The sequence below is a fragment of the Serinus canaria genome, chromosome 1A (assembly GCF_022539315.1).
Source record: "Serinus canaria isolate serCan28SL12 chromosome 1A, serCan2020, whole genome shotgun sequence".
Classification (NCBI taxonomy): domain Eukaryota; kingdom Metazoa; phylum Chordata; class Aves; order Passeriformes; family Fringillidae; genus Serinus; species Serinus canaria.
In genome coordinates, this window is record NC_066314.1 from 60,514,874 (window position 1) to 60,526,079 (window position 11,206).

General features: G+C 46.3%; 1 protein-coding gene across 6 annotated transcripts in view; it reads right to left on the reverse strand.

The window, feature by feature from the left end:
• Positions 1–10,959, reverse strand: part of BICD1 (BICD cargo adaptor 1) — a 169,299-nt gene extending 158,340 nt beyond the window's left edge. For all 6 annotated transcript variants that reach the window (XM_030237854.2, XM_030237855.2, XM_030237857.2 and 3 more), the window contains exon 1: positions 10,706–10,959. In XM_030237854.2, the coding sequence (XP_030093714.1) occupies positions 10,706–10,918 (213 nt within the window). In that variant the 5' untranslated portion in view covers positions 10,919–10,959. The remainder of the gene's footprint in view (positions 1–10,705) is intronic.
• Between the last annotated feature and the right edge of the window lie 247 nt (positions 10,960–11,206).

Below are 11,206 nucleotides of genomic sequence, written 5' to 3' on the forward strand. Positions count from 1 at the left end.
GCAGGACTTCAGAATTGGTCTTGGAGTCAAACCTGCTATAAATGACCCTTAGGCAGAGCCCTGAATAGAGGGTATATTGTTAGACATAGCATTCTTCACAGGGGATGCTTAAAGCCAACCTTTCCTCACTGTTTGTAGGTGGAAAGTTATCAAAGAAAGAAAGGAAAATGCTAATGTTCCCTTCAACTAAACTCAGGTGAGTTCTGCATGTTTGCCATTGCTGTGCAGTCACCTGGAATTACCCAGAACCAAGCAAACTTTTAATGCTTTGTAAAGACTCTATGAGGTATTCAGGGTATGAGCAAAACTTTTCCTACTCACCTTAAAAAAAAAAGCCCCACAAACTTGTCTTTATTAATACTATTTATTATAGGAAAAGCTACAAGCTACTGAGAGCCCATATTTAATAAAAAAGAATCACAGATACAAGCTGGACAATACAGTTGTTAAGTATCTTGGCTTAGCCATCAAATTGAGAACCAGAGGCCACACAGGCACTTTAACCCAACTGTGAACTCTCCATCTGCCTCCAGACCAAATGCTCCAGTTCTCTTAACACCCAAATGCCAGAAGGTTGAGTTCTACCTTTCTGGGCAGGGCCAGGATGCAGGGCAGTTTGGCATCCTGCACCTTGCCTTGTGGGTGTGAGTAAACAATACTCCAGTCCTGAGAAGACAAAATCCAAATCATGCTGTGTTCATGTTTGGCCAAGAGCCAAGCTTTTATAAATTAATTGTTTCACTAAGCCACCTGTTCCCTTTGCCTGACCCAAATTCCTATCTTTATCCTTAAAAGTCTGCTTTTGTCTTCCCATCTGAGCTTTACAACTGCTAGGAGCTGGGTTTCCCCCTCCAAGTATCCAAAACAGAAGTTAAAACTGCAGCTATTAGCAGCTTCCAGCTTCCTCCATGGCAATCAGTCATTAGCCAGTGATGACAAACAACAGCACTGTGCAGCTCATTCTCAGTACACTGACATTTAAATCCAGCCAGAGTGACTAAGGCATCCAAGGAAAGCCTGGTTGCTGCTGACAGACTACAACATTTTTACTTCCCAGAGTACAAATCAAATGCACAACACTGCCCCTGCCAGCTGTGTGTCACCTGTGAGCTCTGAGAGATCACAGAATTAAAAACAAACAAACACAGAGTGAAAAAACCCAAACCACCGGGAAGAAAAGTTTATATAATTTAGCTGAAACATCCCCAGAGGTGACTGACTGAAGTGAAAGGTGACCAGCTCTGCTAACTGAGGATGTCTTTGATGCTTCTTGGCTCAGCACAGAGTTGTCTCTATCAGCTGGAGAACTACTGGCTGTGCAGAGGGGCTGAAGACAGTGCAGGGGTAACTCAGTGTGATTCAGGGGAGCAAGGGTGTGGAGAAGGTATGGCAGCCCCATGTGGATAACGGGCCCCATTCCTGTGCTGATCAAAAGGTCTGAGTGTGTTATCTAACCTCACTGAGCATCAGCTGTCTTGTCTGGGCTTAAACAAATAATTCCAGAAACCATACAATTTTTTTTTTTTTTAAAGGGGGTTGAATTTCCTAAAGCCTTATGGAAAGGTGTCTTCTTCCTTTGCATCCACACAGCCAATCTGATTTTAAAGCTGCCCTAAAAGTGATCTTTCCAAAGATGATTTTAATGGTGAGGCTGCTACAAAGCAGAGTGGACAAATCCTTGGTTGCTTCATTTTCAGTCCATTCTAAAACAACATTTCAAATTATTTCTAGGAACCCCTCATGTCCTTACAGTATCTGAGCATAGTATGGAAGGTCTAATCTGCCAAAAATGGCCAGATTTCTTACATTCACACAATGACAAAAAGGCTCTTCAATATAAAGAATTCAGTTCCACAACTTAGAGAGCAGCAAACGAACACCAAGTAAGATATAGGGCAAAGATTGAAAAAAAATGTCAAAGTACATAAACCATCATGAGCAGGAGACAAGCACTGTACAAGAATGAGAATCAGGCTGCAGACAGAGAGGGAGGAACCCCAAGAGAGATGAAGAAAATGGGATTGGACACATTTCAGTCTTAGTGAAAGCCTTTTGGTGTCTCATAGGTCTGTCCCAAAACCATAGATTTAGGACAGTGGCCTGCTCCTTCTTTGAATAATCAAGTTAATTAAACTTTGATAGGGAAAGAAATTCAGAAGCATAAAAATTATAATCTCAAAATTATTTTTAATACTACTCTCTGCAGAGAAGTAGAGACACCAACAAAACACTAAACTGCAACCTGGCTTAATTTCTACCTGCCTACCTCAGCTTTAGGCACCTGCCCTTGCTCAGGCACATTTTTCACCTTCTGATTAGTCCCAGCTACTTCCATCTGTAGCTGGTCTGTACTCACAGTCTGCATCCACAGTACAGTACAAAAAATTGCTGGTTTCTCCTCATAATTATCTGCTGTGAGAGATGCAAGTGATAAAGGGACAAAGGGCACATTCATGTCTCTACATGCTATATCAATTGCTCTAAATTAGGCAAATTCTCTCTCTCCTCCCACATAAAATGAGTGGTTTTGATTTCTCAAGGAAATGAAAGAGGAAGGCTATGAAATTCACAGAAGGAATGTAAGACAATTCAGCAGAAATGAATACAGTCTCTGTCATTATAATTTAAAATCATCCCTCCCCCCCCAAAAAAAAAAGTACAGTACAGAATTGTACTGAATTAAACATTATCCCCTCAGGTATCAGACAAAGAGGGAAGGGAAATCTGTAACAGAGGCAAAAGGGAGGCAGGAGCAAGTGGTGATTTGGATTTTACTCTCATTGTCCATGTGGAGAAAACACTGATGCAGAAACATAAGAGAGAATGAGGTACTGAAGAAAAACCCAATTCAATCTCAAGAAGAAACCTCTCCTTCTAGCAGCCCTCAATACAGAAGAACACATGATCTTGCATGTATTTTCCTCCAACTGCATAAGGTATATGAAAGTTGCCCAGGTGCAAATTCACTCTCTCTGACTTTGAGAATGCTCCTCATTTTACCATGATGAATGCTCACAAATTACTGTTTTATGCCAAATCCTATTTTCTGCACCATTGTTTTGCCCCTCTTGCACTTTCAATAAAGGCAGGTGTTCACCCTGAAGGCTGTTGTGGACACAGACTGCACACACACACCCTGAAAAAGAAAATCCACTAGGCAACACAGAAGGGAAGGGAAAAGTATTTCACCTAAAGCAAGGTCAAAAGATGGTAGTAAATTATTTCTTTTCTAATCCACTATAAAAAAGCCTAATTCCAAACAGATGGGGACCTTCAGATTAAAACCTCTCCTGTGACCCCCAATTTTACATTCCTAAGCCTTACACAGGAAGTAGTTCATAATGATAATGTGTGGCTCACCCATTAACACCTCAATCAGTCATATTAGATTTGGTACTAATCCGATATTTCCTAGAAAATCTATGGAAAATTTACTTTTCCGTGACATAAAATCCAGTTGTAACTTCCATTTATCTCTGAGGAGTTCAAGCCAGATGACTGATTCAATCAGAATTGCTCAGATTAGAAAGAGATTTATTTGATGAAAGAATAAAATGAAAAAAATAACTATTGGGAGAAAACAAACTGAAGATTTAGATTTGTTTTGTGAATATGTGAGCCTCCAGTGCTGAAAGCTGACCACCCCTGCTAAAGGGCTGGCTATCATAGGAGGACTAATATTGCATGTTCATCTGTACTGGCTGCTAAGGATAAAACACAATTACTGAGAGCAACTGGGAATACAGGTTCCTGGAAAAAAACCCAAAAGCTTCATCTACATTTTTCTTTGCGTGCTGCCAAAGCTCCAACAATAGTTCCAATTTCCCCTAACATGATTTCAGCTGCTTATGTTTTCTGTAGGCTAATGCACAGGATTCATTTCCTCTTGGAGGAAGCAATCCTGATGTAATTTGATGAGCATCTCTCTTAACATCAGTATCCCCCTCTTCCCTCTGCATTCACTCCTCTCCTCTTTTAGGCAAAGGTAGAGCAGTTCCCTGGGAGGTATTGGGAATCAGATGATGAACCAATCTGGGTTACAGGCAGCAAGAACCCCTCCTCAGTTATTTTTAACTGAGGTTAGTTTCCTACCCTGCTGTGACAGTATGAACAGTTGCACAGCTGAGAGCCAGAACAGGGGCAGGAATGGCAGAAGGAGGTGGAGGATTGTCTTGCTGAGAGATGAGCACATCCAACTGCGCCCTTAGTAACCCCAGGTCACTGGAGACTTAATAACAAGCAGGAGAAAATGAAATTCAGGCACAAAGCGAGGCTGTGGGCTTGCTGACAGTCACTGTTTCCAGGCAGGACATGGCTGTGTATAGGGTAACTCACAGCAACACACCACTCTAATTTAACTACACAATGGGCACCCTTAAGAGACTTTGCACTGCTCAAAGCCCCTTGCTGTGGGCCCCCTTTCTCCCCTAGTGCAACCTCCTCTCACAGCAGGACCAGCCCTGCACCCAGCCCAGGTTCCTGAGGGCTGCATCCAGCTGGGGCTTGAAAAGTTCCACGGAAAGAGACTCTCTGGGCAACACCTGTGGGACTATCCATGCTCACAGGGAAACAGATCTACCTTAAATTCAGTCTGAACCTCTGTAGTTTCGATTTATGTCAGTTATCTCTTGTCTTCCCACCCCTCACAGAATCACAGGATGGCTGGAGTTGGAAGGGACAGCTACTCCAACCTCCTTCCTCCAGGGAAGGAGATTCCACAACCACTCTGGGCAACCTCTTCCAGTGCTCAGTCACCTGCACAGTGAAGAAGGTCTCCCTCATGTTAAGGTGGAACTTGCTGAGCAACAATTTCTGCCCTTTGCCTCCCGTGCTATTGCTCAGAACCACCAGGAAGAACCTGGTCCATCCTCTTGACACCCTCCCTTTAGATACTACTGACATTGATAACTCTCCTTAGTCTCTTCTCAAGGCTGAACAGCTCCAGCTCCCTCAGCCTACCCTTGTAAGAGAGAAGCTCCAGTCCCTCCATCATCTTTGTCACCCTCTGTGGATCTGCCCCAGGAGCTCCCTGTCTGTCTTGTCCTGAGGATCCCAGAACTGGACATTGCACCCCAGATGTGCCTCACCAGGGCTGAGTAAAGAGGCAGGATCCCCCCCTCAACCTGCTGGCAATGCTTTTCCCAGGACACCACTGGCCTTCTTTGCCACAAGGACACCTTTATGGCTCATGGACAGCTTGTTGTCCAGCAGGACCCCCAGGTCCTTCTCCACAGAGCTGCTTCCCAGCAGGTCAGCACTCAGCCAGGTACATGGGGTTATCCCTCCCCAGGTACATGATCCTTCACTTGCCTTTTCTGAACTTCAGGAGGTTCTCCTGTGCCCATCTCACCCATCTCTGTCGAGGTTCTTCTGAAGGGCTCACAGCCCTCTGGGCTATCAGCCACTCCTCCAGCTTTGTGTCAGCAGTGAACTTGCTGAGGAGGCAGCTGCCCCTTCATCTGAGTCACTGATGAGTTACAACAATACTGGACCCAGTACCAGCCCTTGGGTGACACCACTAGTGACAGGCCTCCAACTAGAGGTACAGGGCACTTCCACAAAATGCCAGGCTCTGACATCTCAATACACTTTGTGTCCATGGACAGGCTGATCCTGGGTCCCTCACAGCCCTTTCTTTTCCAGGCTGAAGAGCTCAGCCCCCTCAGCCTCTCCTCACAGGGCAAGTGCTTCAGCTCCTGACCATCTTGGTGTTCCCTTGCTGAATGCAGTCCAGTTTATCCGTGTCTTTCTTGTATTAAGGGTGCCCAAACTGGATGCTGTTTTCTAGATGTGGTTTAACAACTGCCAGTTTGGAAGTGATAACCACTTCTCTAAATTTACCAGCTCTGCTTCTGCTACTAAAGGTTCAGGATGCTGACAGAATTCTCAGTGTCAGGACACACTGCTGTCCAACATTCAGCTTACTGTCCTCGAGGATTCCCAAATCCTTTGCCACAGACCTGACCCCCAGTCAGTCAGTCAGTCAGTCAGTCAGTGAGTCCCCAGCCTGTAATATCTGAATGTCCTCATCTCTGAGCTGGGTGCTGGGCAGCACATCATTTCTGAGTGACACAACATGAGCAGGCACCAAGAACAAAGTGGTGAGATCAGGATGAGTCGCCGAAAATGTTTCACCTCATCCAACACAAGCCCACAGAGCTGCCACTGGAAGGAGGTGTAAAGATATACTGAGATGGCAGCAGTTCACAGCTCCCAAGCTCCCATATTTGGAACACATTCAGCTTTGGGGAGAATTTAGAACATCTCAGTGCAATTTATGAGCTGCTTCACACTTTCCTAAGCATCCTGTGGTGTAGACAGGTGTGTATAAGAATCCACATTAAAGAGGGCTGTATTTGGGAAACTTTTTGGGAGGAGCCTCCCTCTCCTCCAGCCTTTTTGGATGCAGAGAAGTTCTGCCAAATGTACACTTCAAAGATGGGAGAGGCAGAGGTGATTCAAGCAGCAGGAGGGCAAGAGGTTCTGGAGAACAGTGAGGGAGCTGGAGGGGCAGTGTCACTTCAGAAGAGGAGAGACGGAGATTGAGTCACCCGTGCTGAAAGAGGGCAAGGAAGAGCAGAACTGAAAAGAAGCTGCCAGAGAGACCTTCAGCTCTACTGCTCAAAAAACAAAGACCAAGAATTCCCCTGGAAGCCCTATTAGTAAACCAAGTAAGTACTTCATGATCATTGATTCAACATTTCTGTCAGGTAAAGAAAACAAACACCTGCCAAGGACAGGGCTACTCACCACTAATCTGGTTTCCAAGCATTTGCAATGGATAATTTTCTTTTAAGTAAAGCAAGCACCAAACTGCCTGGAAATCAGATATCCAGGGTCCTCTGCAACCCAGAAGAGTTTGTCTCCATAGAATGAAATACATAAAAGCCAAGAAGCCAAGTGCGATATTGCCTAAATCAGTCAGTCAGAGAGGGAGTCAAGGAGAGGAACAGCTGCCATGTCCATGATTTGATTCCCAAAGAGAAATCTCTGCTAGGATTTCCCAGGCTTAACTCTTGCAGAGTTGGACACCAAAGCCTTCCATCCCCATTTAATCATGAGCAGATGTGGCTGATATTTCTCTGCTTTAAAAACTTTATGGACCAGCAGTGTCCAGTGGCTGATCAGAGAATCATGGAATGGCTGAGGTTGGAAGTAAACAGGCAAGAAGATCAATATGAAGCCATTTTACACTTCCATTAAAAGAAATAGAACAACACACATTACTCTTACAGCAAATGCAATGTGAACATGTAAGACCAGATATAATGAAACCACTGGAAGATGCTTTACATAATTAAACTCCCAGCTCAGCAAGACAATGAAAACAAGCTACCTTTAATCCCATGGCTAATACCAAATCCTAGTCTCTGAATTTTTATGGACTACAGATTAAAAGCACATCAGCTAAAGTAACATTGGTAACAGGGGCCCTAAAATGACAGTGTTTCACCAAAGATCCAAAATTCTACTAAGACTGAGATGTAATTGACTAGAGAAACATCATTTTCAGACTGGAAAAAAAAAAAAACAACCCAAACCCTTATGAAAATAATAAAGCTTTAAATAATAATAGTGGTTTTGCAATAGGAATTTATCTCATGGCCCAAAACATCAAAATCTTGGGCTAAAGCAGAGACCTCTGAACACAGCAGAAGAAATATCAGATGTTACCAAAACAATTCATATTGCAGGGTGGATAGCATACATCCTGTATACAAGTATTAATATTTAATGTAAGATATTGTAATTTGCTTTTACTTCAACATCCTATAATGGTCTTAGTTTCCCATTTCATTCTCCAATGATGGAAATTATTGTATAGCAGAGGTATTGCCATTTATATGGAAAAGGACTGCTGAAGTCCACTGGAGTTTTGGATTGCCAAGGAGAATGGGAGAAGACTTCAGATCCCTGTCTGCCAAACCATGGCTGAGTAAAGTTAAAGATAGGCTGCTCTTCAACTGAGTAAAAAAATACAATGAGGTCCTAACAACAGAACACAAGCAATCAATAATAAAACTGTTAAAAATTTAAGAGTTGTCTCAAAAAAAGTCAATCCCAGTACCTGAATCTGTTCAGAGAGGGTCTGCAGAAGGAGAGGATATTGTCCTAACACAATCCTGGCCACCCTCTTGCACCTACTCTTCCTTGGGAATGGACAAACTGCTTATTCTAGCACAAATCTGAGGCCTAGTTTCTATGTCCCAATATGGCTTCAAAGAGGATGCAAATGCAGTGAAGTAAGAGCACAGCACAGATTTCTGTCTGTCAGTCTTGGCAATCAATGTCCTACCACTGGGCAGCACGTTCTTGCAAGGGCCTGTGGAGGAAGGACACGAAAACCCTCCTCCACACATTTTGGATGGTGCTTTACTTAACCCAAAACGTGTCTTTGGACTTCTCTGCCCCTTTCAGAGCTTTCAGACAGAACCCTACAGCCCCACGTGTACACTCCACAGGACAATTTGCCTGAGCTACCTGAATTCTGCCTCACTGGTGTCATCAGAGGCACCATTTGCTTGTGTCTCACCATTACAGGTCTGACTTGTGCTGAGGGAACTGTCATAATGGAAGTGCTAACACAGAAGCAGAAAACAGGTTACAGCAACAGAAAGGGCTAAGAGAAAATTCTCCTTTGCAGAGTTCATGTGCAGTAAGAATCAGTGTGGTTTCTGCTATAAAAGGTTAAAAGCAAGAAAGAAAATTGCTTGCAGCCTAGGTGAGGGATGGAAATGCCCCACGTGCTGCTAAGGAGAGCTCTGGAATTGAGAGCCCTGGGTCTGGATTGGAAACTGGAGAAGCTCCACACCTGCCTGACATCAGGTAAGCTATGGGGTTTCTCCTGTTCCTCCCTCTGTGAATATCCCCTCAGTATTCATGCTGGGCCTGGCACAGCATGAAGGCATAGCCCCACAGGAAATATTCTGGGCTGCAGAACATGCACTGACTTCAAGGAGAGGTAAACAGGAAGACTGTCTGTGCCCATCTTTGATTTCAATTAATTGCACTGACTGACTAATCCCTCTAGTTTCATAATTTCAACTCGATTCCTTGCACTATCTCTTCTATGCATGGCCATGTGCACCCATGTGTCAGCCTGGCTTCTCATCAGTATTCTTTTGTACATGATCATGGTGGGATAACAGCTACCTGCAGCTTTGCTTATCTCCTCCTTCATCTTCTTCTTTTTTTCCCTAGAAACTGCATTGCACGTTCCCCTTTTAATTCTGTTCCTCTATTACTGTCAGGTCATTTCAAACAGCACTGCCTTCCTGGCAGTGACAAGTTGTGCATCTCTATCCCTCACTCTGTGATTACTGGTTTCAGAAGTCCTGAGCCTATTCCATAGGCTCAGGGGGCAGGGAGACAGAGATCAAGTTTAAGGAGACCAATAGGTTTTTCTGAAAAACAGCTTTATTCTTCGTATTGAAAATAAAATGTTCTCAACTCTTCTGGACACTGAACCAAGTCTGTAGCATAACTCATTTACCTGCAAGTAAAATGAAACCCTTATTTTATTAAAAAGGCTTCTAAAAGGGCATCAGTTAGTAGTTTAAAGAATAGAAAGAGAAATAATCTGTTTTTTAAGTGTATTTCCTCCATATGGAATACATTCACAATTTCTAATAGAAATGTCATTAATTCTAACAGAATTTTTGCACATTCTATAAAGCAGGGGGCTTTTTGTTTTGGGTTTTTTTGTAGAACAAAAAGATACATTCTAAATTTGGGAGAATACCTGTTTGATGCTTTACTGTTTGATGCTTTACCTTCTGTTTACAAAGCCTAGTCAGTTACATACTGGGATGGTATAAAAACAGCATGAGGCGCAGAGCTGTGAGTGCTGCATACGAGTGCACACACAGCCCTCCCGTAGCTCCCGCGTACGTGCGCTGTTCTCAGCCTCAAGTTACTTCCCTTAAGGATGAACATAGGGACGGTGATGATTTTTCGAAGCTACAGTCATGTTTAGCAGAGCTGAAAGGCAAGGTGTAACACCCACCTACTTCATACTTTGAGTGTTACAAAAACACATTTGAAAGATAACCCCAAATCACTCCTCCAGTCACATATTTCACCCTTTCAGCATGACGCAGAAGTTTAATTTCCACTGATGGGTGACCTCGAGAGTGCTGTATACCCGCCCCCCCCACCCTATGGCAGCGGTTCCCTTCACTGGCAGACTAAAGCGGGTCTATAAATAACTTCAGAAGGAATTGTCTCTCTCCTCACGCACTGCAGACAGCTGTTTACAGAGATCCCGACTCCTTATGCACCGCGTTGGCCCAGCTCTCATCCCACTCTTTCCTCTGCTCTTCCCAGACAAGCCTTAGGCGATGCGGTGCAGGTAGGACCGGGGGACCCTCCCCTGCCGCAAACGCCAGTTCGTTCCCACAAGTTGAGGGAGGCTGCCGGCGGCAGGAGCCGGAGCGCGGCCCCGGGGAAATTTCTCAGGGCAAGGGGGTTGCGATCTCGTGTAATCCGTCCTTAAGCTCCACGGTCCCGGCTGATCCTCGGCCCCGGGAATCTCCTCCTCCCCAGCCCCGGAGCGGAGCCCGCAGCCGCTCCGGGCCCGCGCGTCGCGTCCCCGCTTGCCCACCTGCAGGGCCGGCTCGGGGCCGGGCGGGGACACGCGTGGGGCGCCCCGCGCCTGCCCGCAGCCCCCGGCGCCGGGCCGAGACAAAAGCCCGGGCTGCCTCACCTCCTTCAGCTGCTCCAGCTCCTGCTTGAGACCGTCATACTCCGCCTCCAGCTCATCGTACTGCTGCTTGAGGGTGAGCTTCTCCTCCAGCACCACCAGCCCATACTCCGCCGCCTGGATCTTCTCGTGGGTCGTCTCGGATAGCTCCCGGGTCAGCCGCTCGATCTCGCTCTTGTAGTGGTCTGCGCCCTGCAGCACCTCCTCCGCAGCCATAGCCCCTTCGGCACTGCCGCGCCGCCGAGCAGGCAGCCAGGGGGCGGGCGCGGCGGAGGGGCGGCACCGGCACGGCCCGGCCCGGCCCGGGGATGGGGGTCGGGGCCGCCTGCGGCAGCCGCCGCCGAGCGCGGTCCGCCCCGCCGCAGCCGCGGCCCCCTCCTTCCCCGCCGGCCGCCCGGGACGCGCCGAGGCCGCGCTCGCCTCCCCCGGCCCTGCGGCGGCCCCGGCGGCGGGGACGCCTGGGCTGGCGAGCAGGCGGGCGAGCCCCGCTGCCCGGGGAGGCGG